The sequence below is a fragment of the Erpetoichthys calabaricus genome, chromosome 16 (assembly GCF_900747795.2).
Source record: "Erpetoichthys calabaricus chromosome 16, fErpCal1.3, whole genome shotgun sequence".
NCBI lineage: Eukaryota > Metazoa > Chordata > Cladistia > Polypteriformes > Polypteridae > Erpetoichthys > Erpetoichthys calabaricus.
In genome coordinates this window covers 11,150,969-11,177,059 of record NC_041409.2, presented here as the reverse complement: position 1 = coordinate 11,177,059, position 26,091 = coordinate 11,150,969, and the positions used below count along the sequence as shown (strand labels likewise).

The 26,091-nt window shown below is 37.3% G+C and overlaps 1 protein-coding gene across 6 annotated transcripts in view; it reads left to right on the top strand.

The window, feature by feature from the left end:
- Positions 1-26,091, top strand: part of foxn3 (forkhead box N3) — a 287,971-nt gene that overhangs the window by 249,443 nt on the left and 12,437 nt on the right. For all 6 annotated transcript variants that reach the window (XM_028822123.2, XM_028822126.2, XM_028822120.2 and 3 more), the window contains one exon: positions 7,648-7,756. In XM_028822123.2, the coding sequence (XP_028677956.1) occupies positions 7,648-7,756 (109 nt within the window). The remainder of the gene's footprint in view (positions 1-7,647; positions 7,757-26,091) is intronic.

Here is a 26,091-nt window from a genome sequence, read left to right as displayed (position 1 = left end):
AAACTGTCTTTTGCCAATGACATGACATGAATTGAATCTACAAGAAGGAGGTCGTATGTTCTTGGCAATGTGTTGAATATTGGATTTCTCAAGATAGCTCCATCAGTCTGACTTCATGGAATTTTAGTTTAGCAGTATATTTTTCTTTCTATGATGATGAAATTGTTACAGTAATCACCGTGGAATAATGGCAACATTTAATTTTGTTGTTCCTACAGTGTTTTAATTGTTATTGAATTCTTTTGTTGTGTGCAATCATTATTAAGAGTGTTTTTAACTTTTTGAGCAGTATTCTTGTTGCTTAACTAACAACACACTATAAGTCTAATGCATATCTGCATGGTCTGGTAGTAAGTTTGTTTTTGCTTTTTTTTGTTTTGGTTGCTGTTACAGACCCCACAAGTAAGTAATTTAGATCATTTCAATAATAAGGGCCTATTTGGCAGCACCCACCTGAAAATATTTAAGGAGACTTGTTTAGATTAAGGTATTGTGTGTTTCTTCAGCATTTGCTTTTCAAATGAAGCAATTAAAATTAAAAATGGAAAAAAAGCATTCACTTTTGCAACATTCTGGGGAGAAAAAAAAGCATTAGCAACATAATTAACCAGATATAGATTAATTCGTTTCAAGGAAAAGAAATAATGGAGGGGCTTTTGTCCACTTTCATTGTAAAATACTTCTTAAAATATATTGCAGACATTTTATAGGTTTTCTAAATGAATAAATTTGCATTTTGCCAAAATATTCTGCACTTTAAGGCATTTTGCCAAATTCATCCAAATTTTCAAATATTTCCATGTTTTCATCAAACTTAAGGTGATGGGAATTCAGCAGAGTTCACTCATCACTATTCACATCCTTAAAGCAACAGTGAAGTGTGATTCTTCACTTAAAGACCTGAAAATTAGGTCTTTAGTGGGTCTTAAAGCACATTTACAAAAGTCAATGACAGAAAAATGAGGCATATGCTCCAGATGTGACTAATTTTGCCAATAGTGAACGCACCAAAAATGCCTTCTTAAATATTTTTGAGAGCATTCTTTGATATACAGGTCAAGTCCCATTATAGCGAATACTGAAGTAGCAAAATTTTCAGAACAACAAATACATTTTGTTGGTCCAGACAAACATTCATACAACATCATGCTTAATGGATTTTGTTTTAACAAAACGTAAATTTCAGTATAACAAACGTTTTTTCACCCAAAAATGGCCAATGAAGATGATACTGCAATGCAAAAAATACTTAATGCCATGCCTGCATTTTCGCCAAGTCTTGGGAAACCTGCAACAGGCTGTCTGTTATTACACCAAAAGAAAGTGTCAGTCTGTTGTGAATTTTCCAGTCTCAGGTAGATTCGGTGAGGCTCGCTAAGAGTATAGGTGAGACATATAATGTAACTGAATTCTGAGTCAGTGTTCCACCAAGTGTCCTCGTGAGTAGTTTTGTCGTATGCGAATACTGTGCTTTTCGAGTTTCGTAGCGCTTGTCAAAGTTTTCTTTGTGATGAACAAAAAAAGTGAGAAACGGCGTTAGTTTTAAGCTAAATTAACAACCCTTGAAAAAGTTGTTTCTGGAATAAAAAAAAATGACATGGTGAAAAGAATTCTGAATCATGCCTTCAACACAGTCAACAATTTTGACAGATCAAAAAAAAAAAATAGAAGACAGAGTTAAAGGTCAGATGTTAGGAACTGAAAGAAAAAAAATTAGAAACAAGTTTATATTTCTATAAAAAAAAAAGTTGCATCTAACATCTCGGTTTTCATTCTGTATTCGTACCCATATTTCCATAAACACAAAAAAGTTACATCTGATGTCTCATTTTCAAATAAAACATTTTTGTAGTTTAATAAGCACTTTTTTATATAGATACTGTCAGTCTTAGGTCACGAAAAACAGGAAGGTAAGCCAAGATTTCCAAGGAAAATGCATGTGCTTTATTACTGTATAGAGAAGGTAGGTACATTCTTAAGACTTCATTCAAAATAGGAGCTGTTACTATAGCACTCAGGCACACAAGATAGGAGTCGTGAGATCTGCTTTAGCTCCCATCTTCAGATTAGAAGATCACCAGTGGCTTAGAATCATTGCTGTGGCAGACCACAAGATTGCAAGGAAGAGGTATATATAATCTTTGTATGTATATATAATCTTTGCCACCTTGAGCATGATACTATTTGCATATAGTAAATTAAAACATTTGTTGAAATGAAGGAATAGTGTTTGTTTTTGGTTTTTTTGGGTTTTTTTTTACAACTTTCTAAAATTTGAAATACATTTCCAAAAGATAATTTATTTTTAGGAGTTCCTCGATCCTTTGTAGGTTTGTTCCACCCTAATCGGTTTATCTTTTCTTGTCCATGCATTTCACCTTAAACAACATTGATGTACCTGCTTATCCCTAAATATTTTGTTCATTTATTTTTTTCAACAACGATAGATAGATAGATAGATAGATATGTCATATCTGTGGTATTTATATTCAAAGTAGACATTCTGCATCATTTAGAAGTATACTTTTGGATCCATTTAAAAGATTATTTTTTTAGTACTCTTGCTACTATGTGATTTAATATCCTTGCACTGCATACTATAGACAATTGCAACTTTTTTGTTTTAATTAGCCTTGTTTCTTGAAAGCCTTCTGAAAATCTTTTGAGTTTAGAAAACCCTGAATTCCACTTCTGCAAGCAAACTAGAGACTGATTAAAATTTGTTTTATCCTTTTAATTATTTATTTTTATGTGACATTCAAAGTTGTATTGAAGCCAGCAGCAGAATTTATTTAACATAATTAAGAAGTACCCTGAAATAATATCCATCTAAAATCTGAAATCTGATCAGGCATTTCTAATGGCAGAAGGCTATGTGTTGCAATTGTGGCAAATATAAAAAACACTACATCTGCACATTTGGATATTTTTTGGTAATGATCTGAATTTTGCTTAGTTTAACATTTCATTGTAGTGTTTTTAATTTTAGTTAAATTTAATACAACAGGAATGACTGTTTTCACATGTGGTATGGTGCTGTGCACTTTTGAACCACATTTCATGGCCCCTTTAAACTAAGGGTCATACCTTAAGGCTAAATATATATTTCAGGAACTTCAGCTGGTGAGAATCATTGAGAACTCATGCTTGAAAGTTTCCATGTCCTATTGACACTAACAACCAAACATTGTAACATAAAACACTGATCATTATATTTTGATGGTTTATTTAATACATTTTCTCAGTTTGTGAAAAACACAGATACACTGTTGTGCATTTTATATTAAAGTGAAATCAGAAGTCATAATACATGTTTTAACTACTGGAAGCATATATGCAAGAAGCAAAACTAGATTAATAATAGGCTGTTCACTGATGTTTTAGTCACAAAAGATGCCACCTTCGTTTCTTTTGTGTCAAGTTCTTATAGCCCTCATGTAAAATGGCCAGGAAATACAAGATGGCCATTTGGTCATTGTTGACAACAATTTGTTTATTTGGACTTTTGAAAGCTGTGGACTTCCATTGCTTTATTTTCTCCAGGTGTTGCCATCCTAAAGCTTTTGGTTTTCCTCTCCTCTGTTGCTATATGACCACAGCAATACCTGTTCTTAAAATAAACTATGTGATTATTTTCTGAAAAAAAATCTATAATGGTTTTTAGAATCTTTACAGTTTTTTATATATGTTTTTGTAGTTTATTTTTTTCTTGTTGTTTCAGTAGCATCCTAATGGTGTCTTTTATCCTTTATATAGTGTATATTAACAGTAATTGATACTGTGTTTTATTTTTGTGTAGAGCACACTGAGCATACATTCCATGGTATGAAAGATGCAATATATATAAATTCTTTTAATTATTATATGGAGTAGTAGAGCATGCAGAGACCTTCAGTCCTTAAATAAAAGGGAATCAAAAAGGGCGAAGTCCACCAATATGATACATTTTAATATGACTCTTGAACACTTAGGCACCACATGGAGGATTTTCAATAGAGGCTCCAATAGATCTGAAAAATAAGAATCTCTGGATACTGCACATGTGTGTGTTTCATCCTCAAGTCAAAAGGAATGGAAAGCACAGAGGTTGTGTAATGTGGAAGTCACAAACAAAAGAACTGTTATTGGGGGGGGGGGAGAAAAATGCATGGAAAACACAAAGATGAACCAATGGAAAAATGTGATGAAATGTTAAACCAAAAGCTTGAAGTATTGTGTGTTTTAACAGTGTTGGTCTTGCATAAATGAGGTGAGGAATTACTTTTTAACTTGTAGAACCTGTATGACATATGTTTGTGGTGGTTGTTTGTATTCTTCTTAGAGTTGAATAGTACTGTCTTATTATACAGTAGGTTTGAATAAATGTCTAATATTCAAAAAAATAAACAGTTAATTACATTTACTCGTTGAGAAACAGTGTCTTCAGGTGATCTCTTTTTATCACATTCTAAAAAAGCAACAAGGTTCATTCTTTACCATCGCAGCTTAATGCCGACTCTTACTTTGCTTTTTTCCTTCTTTTTTTTTCAGTCCATATTTACCATTTACCACCAGTCAATGCTCTTGATTTGTAATGTGAAGTGAATAGCAATATTCAGGTGGACAACTGTGTTGGCCTTTTTAAAATGGAAGGCTGTGAGTTTCAGATTATATTCTCTCATTCAGTGTACACTGTAAAATGGAGTCCATGCTTGACTCAAGTGCATGGTGGTTGGCAAAATGTTGCGGCTTAGATTATGTGAAACGTAGGAACATGCCCCAAATACTTTTTTCTTGTACTTTTTGTGGAGTTAGAGTAAGGAATGTTTCCTTTTTGGCAACATAGACACCCCCATCTAAAAAAATAAAGTCCCAGTGTGAGGACATTGAGATCCAACTTTCTGAAGTAGTGCTTATCTAGAAAACATTGAAATGGCTATAAAACCAATTGTAATTTGTTTTAGCAGTGGGTGGTAGAAAAGATCCTTTTGTGTTCAAGAAGACATGAGCATGTTTGTTGGGATCTTAATCTGTATTGGGCGTTTATCATGGCGTGTTGATAGGACAGAGTGCCAGCACTTTGCTGAATGGCTATGTATTCCGGCCTACATCTTGCTGTGGCATGTGCGTCAATGTCTTTTTGTCTTCTGTTCTGTTGTTGGTCAGCAGTGAAACATCTCCTGTGTTTGGTTTGTCAGCACACAGTGTTAGCAGCCTTTTCTTTTCTTTGAGGCATTATTTTTTCATATATACACACACACACACACACAATGATCTGAACATACAGTAGAATGACTAAAAAAAAAGAAAACTTATGACTTAGCAATTACAGTCACAGTGAGGCATTATGCAGGCAAGTAGCATTTCTGTATTTTTATTTTTTATATTCCATTAAAAATAATGGCTGCTGAGGATGTGTGCCTTGGCTGCAAAGAGTATAACTTAATGCTAATGCTATTACAAAACATAGACGTGGCTGGCAGCAAACCTGCTTTGTCATTCAAGGCCCTCATTTGTGTTAATTACACTGACAGTTTTCCAGCTGTGATCTTTCATGAAGTTCTAAAGATATTTTTCCAGTATGTGAAGTAAAAATTGAAAGAAGCCAGAAAAACCAATAGTCCACTTTTCATGGAATAAGTTAAAGTCATAGATGCGTTTTCCATAAGCCTTCATTTAGATTTATTATGCAAATATTATAGCTACTACTATCACCATATCTTTTAAGTATCAGGGTTTCTGAAATAGGGCTGATAGTAACCATATAGACCCTTCATTTTTTTTTTTTTTTTTTTTCCAGTCGGAGTATGTGATTATCTTGTTCATTATAGCAGAAAGACATTGGGATAAGTAACTATGGTCAAGAGTGTTTTCCTTCAAAATTATATTTTACACTACAGCACTTCAATTATCTTTGAGGCATCTCTCACACAGGATGTTTTTACATAAAAACTACCCAGTCTAGTAGTTCAGGGTGACTAAGAGGACACATAACCTGTTCTTTCAAGAAAGGTTTTGCCAATAATCTCTGGTAGAAATTATTTTTTAATTTGTTTTGTTGCCGTAAACATATGTATATCAGAAAGTTAGAGAGCATATTTTCAGAAACAGAATGCTTTACCAGTGTAAAGTGGACATGTTTTGTAAGTTGGAGAATATTTATTTCATATTTGTTCTTATGCCCTATTGACTGCAGTTGTAAGCCACAGTGGGAAAAAGTGTTTGTTTTATTTTGGAGTCTGAGATTAGCTTACGTTATTATAAAATTAAGCCTAACAATACTAATTATTTTTGACTTGTTCATTATTTTTAGCTTCTTGTTATAACATTCACAGTTTAATTTCCACATGGTGTTTTAACTAAAAAGAAAAAAAAACAAGCTTGATCTCTTTGGGTTTTGACATTGTTGACACTGTTAAATCTGTTTTTCAGTGCTAGTGTTTATTAAATGAGTCCAGTAAATTGTTTATTATTAACCTTAAAAAAAAAAAAAGAAGCCAGTTATGAAGTGGAAGTAAATAGTGTATTTCTAATCATCAACAATGCTGAGTATGAAGTTGAAGATTCTTGCAGTTATCAAGCTTAAGATGAGCAACTGTTATTGCACTAGTTTATGGAATAAAATTTGCCATGAAATGCATGTAGACGTGAAATTTTTTCAAAATATGCTTTAAGAAAATACTTTTAGGTAACAGGTTTTTTTTTTTTGTATGGGCTGTTCAAAGTGGGTAATTAATATAAGCTGTGTAATTTAATCTTTAAAAAGAAACTACAAATAAAACTTGAGCTGTTTGGTGAAAACTTACAATAATTTAATTGTTTGAATTTTATATATAAAAAAATCACTGTCATTCTACTTGCTACACATGTTTGCTTTGTTTGATATTTTAGCACATACACAGTGTAGATTGTATTAGTTAGTTTTTCAAAACCAGAATTTCTGTCTGCGAAAAATAACAAAGAATACAATGAAGGGCTCACAGAGGAATGTTCTGGATGATGTAAAGCAGCATTTTTACCATACTATGTCTCCATGTGTCATTGCAGAGAAATTGATTATTGTCCAGCATATGACATACACTATACAGTGCATTGTATGAAATACTAGAAATAGTAACAGATGTGCTTGGTTTTTCTCCAGATATTGTTTGCATTATTATTATTATTATTAATTGATCCTTGATCTTTTGAAAGAGCACTCTATCTAGATGAAGAATTCAGATATTCTGAGATACTTGGCCATATTTGTTATTTTTATTTATTGTTTGTTTCTGCGTTGCTGATAACAATTGTTGGTGTTTCAACACAAGCATATTTAGCCTTTGCTGCACTGTACAGATTTTAACAGGTCAAAAATAATACTATTATATCAGTGGTAGTACTAACTTATTAAATTCTTAAAGTTTGAATGTTTCTTAAGTGGGATCAAAGTTCTACAACTGTTCATATGGTAAGAGAAATTAACTATAAGAAAGATGGAGAGCAAGAGCAACTGATGCCTGTATACATGGATTGGATACCGTGGTTAGCAGAAGACTAAAATATTTGTGAAATTGTGATACATAAATCAGTGATTGACAAAACAGCAGTTATCAGAATACTAACACATTCATGAAATTTACAGTGAAAAGATTAACATTAGCTTTGCATATTTTCCTTTTTCTTCAGTCCCTCAGGGAGTAATTCAGAATGGAACTCGCATGCTAAGTCGAGGGATATTTGCCGACATCAGACCACTGCCAATCAACCCTATTGGAAGCCGAGCATCTGCAGTAAGGTAAGCACACCCATGTATTTTTATAATTTGCCTCATATTCAAATGTTTGATTTGATTTTATTACTAGTAAAAATGCTTAAGTTTGTGATATTTTGATTTTTTTTCTCATTTTGGTGAATGTCACGCTTCCCTATAGATAGTACAGTCATCCCTCACCTATCGCGGGGGTTACGTTCCAGAACCCCCCTGCGAAAGTAAAAACCATATATTTATATGGTTATTTTTTATATATTTTAAGTCCTTATAAACTCTCCCACACTCTTATAAACATTTCCTGCACAGTTATACAGCATAAACCCTTTGTATTCTCTTAGATATTAGGTAAGATCCGTTGAACATGTATGTAAACACACTTTATATACAGTAAAACCTAAATATTATAGATAAGATATCGAGCGTCTCCGATATTACATATGTTACGTTATGTTACAGCCATTACGATAGACAGGCCACCAGCAATAAATACATACAATGCAAGAAAAATTGTATACAGTAAAATGTGTGTACAGTGACACTAAACGTATATACTGTAGTAAGTACTGAACGTAGAAAATTAATTATGGTTACTCACCAACAATGACACGACTTGACCAATAACGATGAGTTTAATTTTACTGCACAACAAAGGAGAGCGTTACAGCTCTTCTAAAGGAGCCTCGTCAGGCAACTGTGTAGCACCGCTGTTGTTGTTCTTCCGGCAGTCTTCAATCCAAATCCCTAAAGCAGATTCCATCCGGACTACCGCCTTATTACGTCCACTTACAACTAGTTTTGCTCCCTGGTTAAAGGACACTGCGGCCGTAGATCTTATATTCTTTTCCTGGACTCATTGATGCCATAATGGCATCCTACAGCGGTGTAGCTGTTCCCTTCCTTCAACATATCGAAAACTTTTACCTTTTCAGCAATCGTTCGCATCTTCCGTTGGCGCTTGGGCACGGCCCCTGAAGCAGTAGCAGGAGCAGATCGTTTTGGAGCCATAACGAAGGGCTTGGCTATGCACAAAGATAAACACAAAAGAGCACAAAAGTTAACTCTGTACACAGCGAAACATGTTGATGCTGAATGAGCGAGACGAGACTACCTGGTTAACGCATCGGAATCGAATTCTGCGCTCCGTTGCTGAGCCAGTCCGCACACAGGAACTTAACTGCGTGCTGTGGTTGGGTAGCTTCTCGGCCATCCGCCAATAGCGTCCCTTGTATGAAATCAACTGGGCAAACCAACTGAGGAAGCGTGTACCAGAAGTAAAATGACCCATTGTCCAAGCAGAAACCCACGAAGCAACGAAAAATCCACATTATATATTTAGATATGCTTACATATAATATCCGCAATAGAGTGAAGCCGTGAAAGTCAAAGCGCGATATAGCAAGGGATTACTGTATTTATTTGCCTTTGCATTTTGCAAAAGAATCAGATTTGTCAGTTTTTGTTTAACCAATTTATCTAATGTTGTGGTTTAAGTAGACAATGAGAGATCAAGATGTTTTATATTTGGAATTTTGTATTGAGCAAATCATTTTAGCTAAAAAGCTGGAATATAAGGATTTTGTGTGTATAAACCTCCTTTGACATTTCCAAATTGGCTATTTTTTCAACAAACTTTCTTTACTTGACATTTATTTGAATAGATATCTTCTGTGTGCTGTTAGGATTCCTGGAAAACCTGGAATCCTAACAGCCTACCATTACTGATAGGAGTGGGGCCCTGGGGGCACATCTTCATATCCAGAGTAATACCAAAAAGTTGGTGCATTTATTAGATCAAATAATCTACAAGAATAAGTATAAGAACTAAATAGACAAGCAAAACAAAAAACCATCAGCCTTGCTGGGACTTGCACCAGTTTTGATGTCCTTGATAATCCATTAGGGTACAATGCCCAGTTGATAACCCTGGTACTGCGCATTGTGCATTAATCTTTCTGTCCCTTCCATGTGTGTATATATTATAATATAATCTCTTATCTGTTGCCCCCCCCCCCCCCGTACATGATAATCAACTACTTCACCCTTCTTTAACCTATGCAGTATTTAGTCTGTTAAATTTATAGAAATTATGATGTTTAGAGATCTATATATTGGTAATCTTTTTTGAGTTTTTTAACGATCATATTCCACATTTAATCTTCCAGCAGCATATGTTTTTTTCCATTTAAATACAGTGGATCCAATCCTACAGGAATTACCTATCAACTTATTTCACTTGGATTTGTAACTTGGCGTATTTTTTCCTTGGGGTGACATGAGTTGCTGGGAAGGTTAAACACAATAGAACAAAATGCATATGTTAATGCTAAGGGCATAACTGGGCATTGAAAAAGACTATTGATCTGTTGACTTGCCTTCTTCATTTGACTCTTGACCTTTTCATTTACCTTATAATATATATTATTCATATAATATATATGTCTGGAGACAACTGAGTGAATTTTGCTTAAAATTGGATGAGACCATTGAGATGCATCACTGAGTCTTATATTTCTCAATCAATCCAATGCTTATTAAAAGCTGGTGGTCAAAGTATGATCAGTGATTTTGAACTACAAAGAGTGCTGTTTCTCTTGTTTAATCGGTCCAACAGAGAGCAAACTATTGAATGCAATGAACTATCTATAGCCTCTACGAAGGCCTCTTTTAAACATAAAAATTTGTGTAGCATGTATGGAGAGCACACTGCATATGTTAAAAATGAACACACCTTGTTGCAAGGGAAAACTGTATTTGTAAAATCAGATTATACATTGGTATTTGAAGATATCAATGGACTATGGTAAAAGTTAACAAAACCTTGTATCAGTTGCTCACAGTTATGACAATAATGTTGGATGTTAGATTGAAAGAATTGGCAGTTACATTTGTGAAAATAGAAATTGAAAAATATTCTTTTGTAATAAACAGGGTGTGATACCCCGTAAAAAGAACTGCCATTGAGAGACCTGATGATGAAGAGCCAGACATGCAGATCAGTAAATATGCCTAATGACACTAACACCACTCCAGCAGAACTGTTGACGAGGTTACACAACATTCATCTTTAGCAGGCATGTGTAATTAAATAAAGCAAGTTTATAATAATGTCTAATTGGAAATGCAAACTTGCCATTCCAGAATATATTTGCTGCATTTTAACACAAAATATATGCATAGACTACTGCGGTGGGCTGGCGCCCAGCCCAGGGATTTATTCCTGCCTTGCGCCCTGTGTTGGCTGGGATTGGCTCCAGCAGACCCCCGTGACCCTGTGTTAGGATATAACAGGTTGGATAATGGATGGATATACATAGACTACCATGCTTATCTAAATTCTGTTTCCTGCTGTTATGCCATATAGTGACGCAATAGTTTTTATTTCTCTCTCCCCGTCTGTCCACACTTATTTTACATATTTTTCTAATACATGAGTAGGAATGGGACACTGAAGGTTTAAGGTGTAGGAACTATAGAAAATTGGGAGGCAGGTGTTTAGTAAGAAACCCTGGGAGTGTAGCCTTTTCAGGGGCAGATTTCTACACTATTCACTACATACTTTTCTGACAGGTTGCCCCTAGATGTGTATTCTCATTTGACGATCACGTCTGGATTCACAAGGCTATATTTGTCTTGGATAAATCATCCATGATGTTATGTGAGCTGTATATTTACTGAGATGGGTACACATAATAACAATAAGAAGAGGGAGTCAACCGGATAAGCTGACACTAATTTACTTGCATTGCTTTAAGACAAGACACACTGTAAGACTTGTTTGTAGCTATGCCAGTTTATCCAGTATTACTATATAATGAGTCAGCTCTTCAGATGCCAAATGAAGACTGTTGACTGACAAAGTGCTTGATAGCACAGCTTATAAGGTTATTTTTGTCATAAAACATTAAACCTTCACAGGTTCATGGTTAAATTCAGGATAAATTATAATGAGAATTTAGTTGGTAAGGTGCAATTTGGTTTTATCACAAAGACTATTTAACTAACAATAAAATAGAAAAGAACATTACTTACCTACTGAATATTTGATACTGTATATCTGGAATTCATTTTAGCTGTTGTTGATTCACTCTGCACTTTTAAAGAACATTATTATAGAAGGTACAAGTGAACATTCACTTTGTTTCATTCTGTGCTCCAGATTTCTTACACGTGTCAGACTGTTAAAATGGATTTTTTTTTTCAAGAGACAGTGAGCAGACACATTAAAGTTTTGACCAAGCTTGTTAGGATACGGTCTGTATATACAGTAGATGTCCCACAGACCTTTAATTAACTCAATTGGCTCTGCCTGCTGCTTTAACAATATGGTACATTGTAGTTTAACTTAAACTTGATCATTTATGTTTTGTAAAACACATATTGGATTTAATTAAACAACCCTCTACCAGACAAGTAGGCTTTTTGTAAAAATGCAATAGTTATTTTTTTATAGAATACAGTTATTAAACAGTGAGCTGTCCAAGGTTAGCAGCCTTTGTCGAAGGATCTTAACCACAGTCAGAACTTGATCAGAAAATCTCAAATGATTCTCATCCTGCATTCTTATATATTTGTAGGGTGCAATATGACCAGCCAGTTCTCTGTTTATTTAGTGGGTCTACTGTCTTGGAAAGTCTACTATAAAACCATCTATTTTACTTTCTGCACATTTACAGTTGTGCTTGAAAGTTTGTGAACACTTTAGAATTGTCTATATTTCTGCATAAGTATGACCTAAAACATCATCAGATTTTCACTCAAGTCCTAAAAGTAGATAAAGAGAAACCAGTTAAAAAAATGAGACAAAATATTATACTTGGTCATTTATTTATTGAGGAAAATTATCGAATATTACAAAAGTATGTGAATCTCTAGGATTAGCACTTACGGTTGACCCTTGATATACGACCGGCCTGACATGCGAACAACTTGGTTTACGACCAATATTTTTGTTTTGAATTACGACCAACGTCTTGCGTTACAACCCGAATGCGGTCACATGTATCCGCTTGTGCAATTGTAAACAAACAGCCGAGAGCATTTGTAACAGTCACAGCCCAGATACATGTGTTTGTGGACGTAATTTTGGTCAGTGCGGTGATTTATATAATTTATTTCGATAATTGCTAAGGAAGAAAGAGAAGGTAAAGAAAGCAATCGCAATCGAAAGGAAGAAGGAAATTGTGTGGAAATATGAGAGTGGCGTTCGTGTGACTGATCTCTCTAATATGTACAGCATGTCGAAATCCACCATCTCAACAATTTTATAAAGAAAAGAATTGTATAGCTTCTTCCAAACAATAACCACCTTCCATTTCATTCTCCTCCTCCTCCTCCCTTCCTGCAAGCCAAAGATGTCAACTTAAATGATGAGTACAGTATGAAATTGTTGTTTCTGGTAGGCTAGGCACTTTTTATAACTTTTTGGTTAATACATTAGAAAAATTATTGGTGTTCTTGGTAAATTATGCACATTATACAACCCTTTTTATTAAAAAAAGTTAAGTAAGTGTTGCTGTGGGAGGTTCGGATCACATTAAGGGCATTTCCATTATTTCTTATGGGGAAAAATAGTCTTGACTTACAACCAACTTGAGTTACAACCAGTCCTCACGAGCGAATTGAGTTCGTAAGTCAAGGGTCCACTGTAGTTTGAAGGTGAAATTCGAGTCAAGTGTTTTCAGTCAATGGGATGACAATCAGGTGTGAGTGGGTACCCTGTGTTATTTAAAGAACAGGGATCTATCAAAGTCTGCTCTTCACAACACATGTTTGTGGAAGAGTATCATGGCACGAACAAAGGAGATTTCTGAGGACCTCAGAAAAAGAGTTGTTGTTGCTCATTAGGCTGGAAAAGGTTACAAAACCATCTCTAAAGAGTTTGGACTCCACCAATCCACAGTCAGACAGATTGTGTACAAATGGAGGAAATTCAAGACCATTGTTACCCTCCCCAGGAGTGGTCGGCCAACAAAGATCACTCCAAGAGCAAGGCATGTAATAGTCGGCGAGGTCACAAAGGACCCCAGGGTAACTTCCAAGCAACTGAAGGCCTTTCTGACATTGGCTAATGTTCATGTTCATGAGTCCACCATCAGGAGAACACTGAAGAACAATGCATGGCAGGGTAGCAAGGAGAAAGCCACTGCTCTCCAAAAAAAACATTGGTGCTCGTCTGCAGTTTGCTAAAGATCACGTGGACAAACCAGAAGGCTATTGGAAGAATGTTTTGTGGACAGATGAGACCAAAATAGAACTTTTTGGTTTAAATGAAAAGCATTATGTTTGGAGAAAGGAAAACACTGCATTCCAGCATAAGAACCTTATCCCATCTATGAAACGTGGTGGTGGTAGTATCATGGTTTGGGCCTGTTTTGCTGCATTTGAGCCAGGACGGCTTGCCTTCACTGATGGAACAATGAATTCTGAATTATATCAGAGAATTCTAAAGGAAAATATCAGGACATCTGTCCATGAACTGAATCTCAAGAGAAGGTGGGTCATGCAGCAAGACAACGACCCTAAGCACACAAGTTGTTCTACCAAAGAATGGTTAAAGAAGAATAAAGTTAATGTTTTGGAATAGCCAAGTCAAAGTCCTGACCTTAATTCAATCAAAATGTTGTGGAAGGACCTAAAGCAAGCAGTTAATGTGAGGAAACCCACCAACATCCCAGAGTTAAAGCTGTTCTGTACGGAGGAATTGGCTAAAATTCCTCCAAGCCGGTGTCCTAGACTGATCAACAGTTACCGGAAACATTTGGTTGCAGTTATTGCTGCAAAGGGGCGTCACACCAGATACTGAAAGCAACGGTTCACATACTTTTGCCACTCACAAATATGTAATATTCAATCATTTTTCTTAATAAATAAATGACCAAGTATAATATTTTTGTCATTTGTTTAACTGGTTTCTCTTTATCTACTTTTAGGACTTGAGTCCTGAGAAAATCTGATGATATTTTAGGTCATATTTATACATTTTGCCTGAAGAAGGGGCCTGAGTTGCCTCGAAAGCTTGCATATTGTAATCTTTCTAGTTAGCCAATAAAAGGTGTCATTTTGCTTGGCTTTTCTCTGCAGAAATATAGAAAATTCTAAAGGGTTCACAAACTTTCAAGCACAACTATACTATGAGCAATGCAATACAACACCAAATTTGTTTAAGTTAATAAAACTTGATGTTATATTATTAAGCAATTCTGCAAATACCAGGGTCAAATGGCACACATCAGTGATCAAGACAAAATGAAAATCATGTGCAAGGTTGCTGGACTCACCTTCTGTGATAAGGTGAGGAGCTCAGTAATGCAGGATGGATGGATGGATGGATGGATGGATGGATAGATAGAGGTTGCTGGACTCACCTTCTGTGATAAGGTGAGGAGCTCGGTAATGCTAGATAGATAGATAGATACTTTATTAATCCCAAGGAGAAGCCCCAGAAGAGAACCCCTATCTCTCTGTATATCTAGTGGAAGAGGCTGAAATAGATTAGGCATGTAGTTAGGATACTGACATGGGTACTTCTCATGGACACTGTTACAGGCACAGCACATTGGCAGAGCACTTGGGATAGACCTAAAACGTTTTCAAGTTTGTCTGTGTTTTCCCCAGGTAATCTATTTTTCTACTATATCTCAAAAATATGGATGTTAAGACTAATGCATATAACTTCTTGTAACAAGGAACAAGTCTATTTTGTGTAATACAAATCGGATCAATAAACCTTGGCTCAAACAAAGAGGTATTTTTTTTTGTTTTATTTTGTTTTTAATATTGTTTTTTAAAACAATCTTTGTTTTTGGTTTGTCATGGTTTCTTAGTATATTCTTTTGACATTAGATAGATAGAGGGGTGGCATGGTGGTGCAGTGGGTAGCGCTGCTGCCTCACAGTTAGGAGACCCGGGTTCGCTTCCCGGATCCTCCCTGCGTGGAATTTGCATGTTCTCCCCGTGTCTGCATGGGTTTCCTCCAGGTGCTCCGGTTTCCTCCCACAGTCCAAAGACATGCAGGTTAGGTGCATTAGCGATTCTAAATTGCCCCTAGTGTGTGCTTGATGTGTGTGTGTGTGCACACCCTGTGGTGGGCTGGCGCCCTGCCCGGGGTTTGTTTCCTGCCTTGCACCCTGTATTGGCTGGGATTGACTCCAGCAGACCCCTGTGACCCTGTAGTTAGGATATAGTGGGTTGGATAATGGATGGGTGGATGGATAGATAGAATTCTTTATTGTCCAGAAGGTGGCATGGCTCTACCTAATTTTCAGTTTTATTACTGGGCAGCAAACATACAAGCCATAAAAACCTGGACACAAATAAATGAACATACACAAGCTTGGTCTGCAGTAGAAGTAAAATCCTGTAGTACTTCTTTATACTCCCTGCTCTGCGCTCCAATAAATGCAAGTTATCGCAAATATACTAATAACCCAATTGTGCTTTACTCACTCAGAATATGGAACCAATTTAGAAAGCAATTTAAGATGGAAAATCTTTTATCTGTGGCACCCCTGCAGGAGAAACACCTCTTTCAACCCTCGCAAACTTATCCAGTTTTTAATACCTGGAAAAGATTTGGGATTAAATTGCTCAGAGATCTTTATATAGACAATATCTTTGCATCCTTTGAACAATTACATTCCAAATTCAACCTCCCAGCTACACATTTCTTTCACTATCTTCAAATTAGAAACTTTGATAAACATAAACTGCCCGATTTTCCTCATCTCATACCCTCCACCATGCTGGAAGAAATACTGCTCAATTTCGAGGAATTAGACACCATTTCCGCATTATATAAAATTATGTTAAGAGTCCCTTCCTTTCAAAGATCCAAGAGGACAATGGGAAAAAGGTCTCTTAATTAATATATCAGAAAAGGAGTGGAAGGTAGCATTGCAGAGAATTCACTTGAGCTCCATATGCGCAAAGCATAGAATTATTCAACTAAAAATTATATATCGAGCTCATCTGTCTCGCTTAAAACTGTACAAAATGTTTCCAGGGCAAGATCCAACCTGCGAACGCTGCAACCAAGCTCCTGCCTCACTGGGGCACATGTTTTGGGCATGCACCAAATTAACATAATTTTGGAACAAAATTTTTAAGTGCCTTTCAGACAGCCTTGGTATCACAATCCCTCCTAACCCATTAACAGCTGTGTTTGGTGTTCTTCCAGATGGACTTGAAGTGGAGAAGGACAAGCAAACTGTGATTGCATTCACTACACTTTTGGCACGCAGACTTATTTTGTTAAATTGGAAGAATCCTAACTCTCCTCTGATAAGTCAGTGGGAAACCAATGTTTTATATTACAGTAATCCCTCACCTATCGCGGGGGTTACGTTCCAGAGCCCCCCCGCGATAGGTGAAATCCGCGAAGTAGCGACCTATATTTATTTTATTATTTATACATATTTTAAGGCTTTATAAACCCTTCCCACACTCTTATAAACCTTTCTCACTCTCTTGTTAACCTTTCCCACACTCTTATAAACACTTCCTATGCTCTTAAACACTTTCTACATTCTTAAACACCTCAGACCAACACTGAACACTGCCTGCACGCAGCGATCAGACGTCAATGTGTCTGCACTCGCTTTGTGAAGGGGGGCAGCTGAACTCAGGCTGAGCAGAAATGGACTTTGTGCTGCTTCTGCCAAAATGCCTGCTTGTCGCTCTGCTCGAGGAGTGTGTGTGTGTGTGGGTGTGTGAGAGCTGAACGCACCTTCGCTCAAACCCACCCCCCTCCCCGGAAGCGCAATAGGCTCCTGCCACTTCGCATTGTCAAGGGGGTGGGGAGCTGAATGAACGCTAAGGAGAAGTGGACTTTGTGCTGGGTTTGTGCTGCTTGTCGCTCTGCGTGTCAATAATTTAAAAGCCTGTACAATCAGGCTTTTAGGTGTACATCACCAATTTTCCTGTCTCACTGTCTTGTCTTGCGTGAAGTTAAAATGTTTTATAATAGTGAGATGTTACTCATATCCTTAGCCCGACATCCACATATCATATGTGTTAACAAAGTGTGTTTTATAAGTTTACATGTGTTTAAAGCATGTGGGATGGGTATTTTAAGGCTTAAACTAAAAAAATGTTTATTTATATGGTCTTTCTATATCACGGATTTTCTCCTGTTGCTGATGGGTCTGGAACATAACTTCCGCGATAGGCGGGCAATCACTTGTATTTAAAAATCCGCGAAGTCGTGAATCCGCGAAAAGTGAACCGCGAAGTAGCGAGGGATTACTGTATTTGAAATTGGAAAAAATCAAATTCTCAGTTAGAGGATCTGTACAGAATTTTTTCAAAACCTGGAAGGTTCTAATCAATAATATTTTAGAATAAGAAGAAATAATTATTTCTGCATTTCTTTTCTTTCTCCATTTATTTATTTATTTATATTTTTTTTTCCTTGTTTATTTTTGCCCAATTAAAAAGCCCTTAGCAATTCTCCTTTGGCCATGTTCTCCTTCTCAAGGGTGTGGTTTGATTTGTCTTCAATCCTTTTTTCTATAAATGGATCTATTTGTATGGAATGAATACAATAAAATTGATAAAATTAAAAAAATAAATAAAAAGAATTCTTTATTGTCATTTTACATACACATAATGAAATTTTTGTTGGTAGGACTCGGCTTCATGGCAGAATACTTAAAATACACAATACACTATAAATAATGTAATGAACATAATAAGTATAAAAGACAGCAGCAATAAACCATCATCAAGTCCAGACTTTTCCTGAGGTAGTACGCCTGCGGAGACCAGTGATCTGTGTGCTTGGGTCTGCAGGGGAGGAATACGAGTGTGTGTTTTATTATGAGGGAAAGTGCGTGTGCATGTCTACAGGGGGGCAGGTTAGGGGTAGATGTAAGTGTGTGTATCAGCAGGGGCAGATAAACATCACAGCTCTGGAGAAAAAGCTGTCTTTCAGTCTGCTGGATGTATTTTTATGTTTCTGTACCGCTTTCCTGAAGGCAGTGGTACAAACAGTCCATTTCCCGGATGGGTGAGATCCGCAGCTATACATTTGGCCCTCTTCTGCACCCTTCCAGCATATAAGAGTCCAGGTCTAGGAGAGGACTTCCCACGATGCCCTGTGCTGTTGTCCCCACCTGTGCCAAGTCCTTCCTGTCCTGTGCTGTGCAGCTGCCATACCACACTGTCATACTGTGACAGAGAATGCTTTCTATAGCGGATCTGTAGAAGTTTGTTAGCAGCCGAAAGGAGAATCCAGCACGTCTCATCTTCCTGAGGAAGAAGAGCCTTTGTTAGGCCGCCTTTACCAAGTGAGATGTGTTCAAAGACCAGGTCAGATCCAATGTGATGTGGATACCCAAGAACTTGATATTGTCCACATACATTATAGCCTCCTCATGTATGAATATAGGAGCATGTTCTGTTCTTCTGGTCCTCCTATAGTCCACAATGACCTCTTTGGTCTTGCTGGTGTTCAAGATGAGGTTGTTGGCTGAGCACCATAGTGCTAGGTGTTGTATCTCCTCTCTGTAGCGAGTCTCATCATTGTCTGATATGAGACCCACCACGGTCGTATCATCTGCAAACTTCACAACCATATTTGTGGCATGGATGGCAGAGCAATCGTGCGTAAATAACGTGAAGAGTGCTGAGCTGAGCACACAGCCCTGTGGCGTACCTGTGTTCAGAACCAGTGTGGCTGATGTACGATCTCCAATTCTAACCACCTGAGGCTTGTTGATGTGAAAGTCCCTGATCCAGAGACACAACGATTTGGACAGACCCAGATTATGAAGCTTTTGTACCTGCTTGTCTGGGATTACGGTGTTAAACGCTGAACTAAAATCGACGAATAGCATCATAACATAAGTGTTAGGGCACTGCAGATAAGTCAGGGCTGTGTGAAGTGCTATTGAGACGGCATCCTCTGTAGATCTGTTCCTCCTATAGGCGAACGGATGGTTGTCAAATCCAGCAGGGATGGTATCCTTGATGTACTGTAGGAGGATTCTCTCAAAGCACTTCATTATTACTGGGGTCAGAGCCACAGGGCGGTAATCATTAAGGCAGGTGACCGCTGATTTTTTAGGCCCTGGCACAATAGTGGAGGATTTGTGGCAGACAGGGACCATTGCAAGTTGTAAAGAAAGGTTGAAAATGTCCAGAAAGACTCCTGCCAATTGATCAGCACAAAGTTTCAGTGTCTTACCCGACACCTTATCTGATCCTGCAGCTCTGTTGGTATTGATCCTCCTCAGGGTGGACCTCACTTGGTGTAGTTGCAGGACTAGAGGCTGATGCTGCTCCTCCAGCCAAGGGAAATGTATAGTCTCCCTGCTGCTAGATGCATCAAAGCGTGCAAAGAAACTGTTTAAGGTGTCAGGGAGACTAGGGTCATAGCTGACCTGCTTATCGCTGCACTTATAATCTGTTATGGTCTTTAAGCCTCTCCACATTTTCTGTGGGTCGTTGTTATCAAAATACTCCTCGATACATTGTTTGTATCTGTATTTTGCCAGGTTTATTCCTTTTTTTTTTTTTAGTTCTATTCGGGCTTTGCTATATGCCAGCCTGTTGCCTGACCTATATGCTGCATCCCGGGCTTTAAGCAGATAACTCACCGTACTGTCCAGCCACGGTTTCTGATTTGGAAACACCCTAAAGGTCTTCGTGGGCAGGGCAGCATCAGTGCAGAACTGCACATAGGATAGGACAGATGATGTATATCCCTCTAGATTTGAGCACTCCCCAGTCAGTATGCTCAAAACAGTCTTGTAATGCTGAAGATGCCTCCTCAGTCCATAACTGTACTGATCTGGTAGTCGGTTTCATCTTGCAGATCATGGGAGTATAGGCTAGGATCAGCTCCACTGCAATGTGGTCCGACATGCCCATATGTGGGGCTGCTACAGCCTTGTATGCTCCTGGTAGTGCTGGGCGGTATACCGGTTCATACCAAAAACCGTTTTTTATTTTTTTTATGATAAGGATTTTTCTTATACCGCAACACCGGTTTAAATTGCCTAAACGACATTCGGAACGTGGCGCAGCAGGAAACTGTTCAAGTGGGGACCTTTTTCACTGCTACACCACTAAACACAGATTTGTTGCACAGGGGATCTTTTTCACTGCTATTCCACTAAATAGGTAGTGGTAGTGTAGGTATTGCGCGGTGAAAATGGACAGAGAACATTCCGAAACTGAAACTGACGATAAAGTTGAACATAATGACACAAAAGAACTTTTGCCGAAAAAAAGGAATCACGTCCGTTTCCTGGAGATACTTTGGTTTTAAAAGGTCGGATGTGGACCATTATGTTCAAATGTGTAAATACTGTTTCTATACTCCTGGTAATACTGCAAGCCAAGCTGTACTTGTTTTATTTGTTTTCAATACAGTGTAATTTACCTGGGTACTGTATAATACTGTGATGACATGTTGACTTTATTCTTGACATTTCCACTTTAATCTCGACGCTTATGACGAGAATAAAGTCGACATGTTGACTTTATTCTCGAAATTTGTCATTAAAGTAGAACATCGTAAACTAAACTTCATCATAAAATGAATATTTAATTTACTAGATTTTCTCAAACCCCGTCATAAGTTATATAGCACATTAAATGCTTTGTGTTAAGTGTTCCCCGAGCTTCTTAAACTGACTTCCTCTTGCACTAAGTGGAGGCGCCGGCAGCGATCGCCACATAGAATACATTCACTTCATGATATTCCTGCTCTCTGAACATTTAGAATGCTAAGATAAATACTTGATATAATTTTCATGGTGAAATGCATTAAAGCATGCATTAATCATGTGGGGGCACGGCGGCATGGAGGTTGCACTGATGCCTCACAGCAAGGGTGTCTCGGATGTACCCTGCCTTGCATTTGCATGTTTTTCTGGTGGGTTTACTCGGCGTGCTTCAGTTTCCTTTCAAAGTCATGTAGGATGTGGAGTTTTGTTATGCTATATTGACCCTGCTAGTGTATGTTTTGCTCGTATTCACCGTGCGATGTACTGGCGACTCGTTCAGGGATGGGCGCAACCCTGAATGGATGGCATAATTAAACATGTATAACAAAGATATTTTTAAAGTTCTGAACACTCCGTGGGCTAAGTTTATAACTAGTTTTAATTTCACAAAGACGTTTATCGTGTGGTGATTGGTTATGTGGAGAAAGAAAAAGGAAGGATAGGAACTAGGGTTTTGGTACGTCAGATAGAGACAGCACACGTGCAATAAAGAAAGCCCGCTCAGAAGAACATGCATTGAATTCTGTGTTCATGTCTCCGACCACCAAATCACAAACCCAACATTTACACAATATTTAAGTTAAACCTGTGCAATACCCATTCATACATCCAGTTTTTTGGAGCCTCGTCACACCTGCCATAAAGTTCTCTACACTGAACATACACCTGGGGACCCCTTACTGCGAGGGAGCAGCACTACCGCCTCACTACCGTGCATGTTTAATACCTGCTTTAATGCATTTCATCATTAAAATGATATCAAGTATTTATCTTAGCATTCTAAATTTTCAGAAAGCAAGAATGTAATGAAGTGAATGGATTCTGTACAGTGATCACTGTCTCATCTTAGTGCGGAGGAAGTCAGTTTAAGAAGCGTAGTGATTAACCACTGGGTCGGGGAACACTTAACACAAAGCATTTAATGTGCTGCATTAACTTATGACTGGGTATGACAAAATCTAGTAAATTAAACATTGATTTTAGGAAGAAGTTTAGTTTACGACATTCTACTTTAATTATGAAGTAAACTATGAGAATAACGTGGAAATGTCGACTTTAATCTCGACATAAACGGCGAGAATAAAGTGGAAATGTCGACTTTATTCTCGACATATAGTTTGTTTTTTTCTTTCCTGTGTCCGTATTTTTTTTTTTCTTCACCATGGCCCTAATATGATTCCGTAGGGCTATACCACAAATAGCATTATAAATGCAAGTTGCAGTCCGTATTAATGCAGTTTGCCTAAATGATGGTCTAGTTGGTAAAGATGTCATCACCAAGTTGCACTTGTTTTATTTTATTTTAATTTGGTGAATACTGTGTAATGCACCTGGGCTTGAAGCCTTGAAGTAATAGTGCAACTATCAGTATTAACACTATTATTTATTTTATTGTTATTATTTATTAGTTTAAATATTATGCAGTTTAATGATGGTGAAGTTGTTTAAAAAGTCACTTTAACGTGTCAGTGGACAGAGATTGTTAACATTAACAGAAAGTGTAGTTGGTTTACAAAAAATATTTACTATTTATTCCTTTTCTAAGACATGTTCAGTGCAATACAACTTTTGACCAGCACTTCTGGATATTTTACTAAGTCTAAATGCCTCTTTGGATGGTTGAAAATATGTTGTCAAAATGATAGTTTAAGTTTTTGCAAAATTTGTTCAATAAAAAGGTTCTATATTTTGACTGCATCTGTCATGCAACGTGATTCCTTCTCTTCATTAGTGCCACCCCCTTGAAAACTATCACTTTATGGGGCCATGCAAACCTGTATTAATACTTGTGTGCACATTAAAATGTTTTTTTTGTACAATGTACAGTGCTCTTGACAGTGGAATAGGTTATTCTTAGCCAGTAATTACAGTGGAAAATGTGGTTAACATCCACTCATGCATGGGGAAAAAAAATACCGTAGAATACCATGAAACTGGGATAACTTTGAAAAATACCGTGATATAGAATTTTGGTCATACTGCCCACCCCTAGCTCCTGGGATGTTGCAATAAACTTGATCCAGAATGCTATTGTCTCTAGTTGGAAAGTTTATAATTCTTCAAAATTTGGGAAGCACTGCTTTTAATTCTACATGATTAAAGTCACCAGCCACAATCACAGCCACATCTGGATTGGCATTTGTCTGCTAATCAGGCAGTACAGCTCTTTCAATGCTAATTTAGCATTAGCTTGCAGTGGGATATAAACAGCCACTATCAGGATGGAGGAGAATTCTCTTACTGTCTTGAATGGTCTGCATTACACAGCCAGATATTCCAAGTCGGGGGAGCAGTATGTTCCGATAATGTTTATAGTTGTACACCAGGATTTATTAATGTACAGCGCCAGCCCTCCACCTTTACATTTAGCGGAAGCTGCAGTCCTGTCTGCCCGGAACAGAGTGCGCCCCTCTGGCTCCACCACAGCGTCTGGGATGTTATTATCCAGCCAGGTCTCGGTAATAATTGCCACACAGCTGCCCAACCTAGGTGAGGCGATCCTCAGCCAAATCTCGTCAATCTTATTGGCAAGAGACCTGGCATTAGTGAGGAAGAGACTGGGAAGTGCCGGTCTGCATGGGTTAGCATGTAGCCTAGTGCGTAGGCCGCTCCTTCTCCTTAGTGTAGCACGTTAAAACATCCTGTGCTCTGAAAGATCTGTATACTAAGACTTTTCTGTATTAAATTAGAATATTATTCCCTTGTTATAACTAGTGTTAGATCAGTACTAAAATGTTGACTTTGGCATTGATAGCAGCTATCATTAATGGTACCAATATGGTACTGACATAAATAACAGGTACCTCTCAATAACCCCATCATACTATCATCGCCCCTAACCTGGTCACACACTTACTAGCCTACCCGGTGCACATCACAAACGTGTGTTGCACTACATAAACACGACTCCCTACTTTACTGCAAGCTCAGTTTCCATTTTAATTCTCCAATGCGTTGAAATTTGCTTTCCCCCGCAGAATCCACAGCATATTGAAGAAAAGAAGGGTGAGGGTATGGTGGTTTGTCCACAGCCAAGTCAAAAGCGTATCGAAGGGGAGGAGATGGTTTAGGGGGATTTCCCCACACTGAGGTTATATTGATACTACTGAATTTTTATTTAAAACAGTTTTTAAAACTAATATGATCTCTTTCCACACTGGAGTTTCTGTATAATTTTCAAAAGACACCCCCGAAAATGCATATGACATAGACGTTTTGCCTACACTAGGCACACATACAATGGCTGCAAAGGGACTGTATAGTGAAAAATTCAGAGCCCTGTAAAAATCAGATTACCATGTGCTTTTATCTGCTTTCATATCTATCAGCTCATGCAGGACTCTGACAGCATAGAAAAAGAAAGAAATTCTTTTAAGGAGCAGGATTGATTATAAGCAGTCTACAGCAATCCGAGGTCATCCTGTACTAAGTAACATATGCAAAATTATGTCAGTGGAGAAACATGCAAAACTAAATACATAAATATGTGTGTGTTTGTCTATCATCACTTTACTGCACTGTGTAAAAGCCTTGTTATTATTAATTTTTCTTCGAAATGCGCTCCTCCTTATTGAACACATTAAGTAATTAAAGTTGATTAGTTATTCATAATCTGATTTTCACTGTGCTCTGAACTTTTCACTACAATGGTAATGTCGACAGCCACGGGATTTAATGCAGAAATGTGGAGACCAGTAAATAATTTGCCTTTCACGCATAAATACAGCATTCAGACTTGACGAAGTATATTTGAATGCGTATAGGTAAGCAGCACAATAAGCACAATGGAAAGCAACTCTTCTATGCCCACTATGTTGGAAAATATTCTTCACCTCACAAGCTTGTCTGTCAGTTCCTTCTCTTTATACACACCTTTTGCTGCCAGTCTTCGGCCAGGCTGAATGTTTAATAGCTGTGAGATGAAAGTTGATGAAAACCTATCATTTTCTTGTGCCACAGTAACAAAAGCTGTCCGTGATGCATCAATGGCATTGTTTCACATACTGCTGCGATAAATGGTATGATAAATAGAGGCAGGAATATCACTCAGCACAGAATTTACACTTAGATGAACTTTTGTAGTTTTACTACACAATCATGCAGTGGCCCATCACAAACATTTGCAACCTCTAGTTTAAGAAACCCTGCTTTAGTGCGTTGAAAAGATTTGCACTGGAATTTAAATTTTGAAAGGCATGATGTTTAGTAAGATACAGTATTTTTTTCCGTTGTATGTATTATGCATTAGACTGTTATATTCATGAAATGTACACTGACCGGTCACTTTATTAGGTACACCTTGCTAGTATCGGGTTGGACCCCCTTATGCCTATGCTTGCTTTCATGCTAAATTTGATATAGGGATAATATCAATTTTAAAATCCTTTAACATCATTCCATGGCTGAAGTCATCCTCTTTTAGTTTTACTTTGTTTGTAATTTATGAAGAAATGCAGGACATAGGGAGTATACTAAATCAAACTTTTGACCACAAGAAATAGAAAAGTAGTTCATGCCATACTCATACAGTTCAAATCGGTTATACAGTGCATTTGCCACAACCAGTTTGACAAAATATATAGTTGACTTAATGTAAGAGTATCAAAACATACAAGTTTTATCATCTGT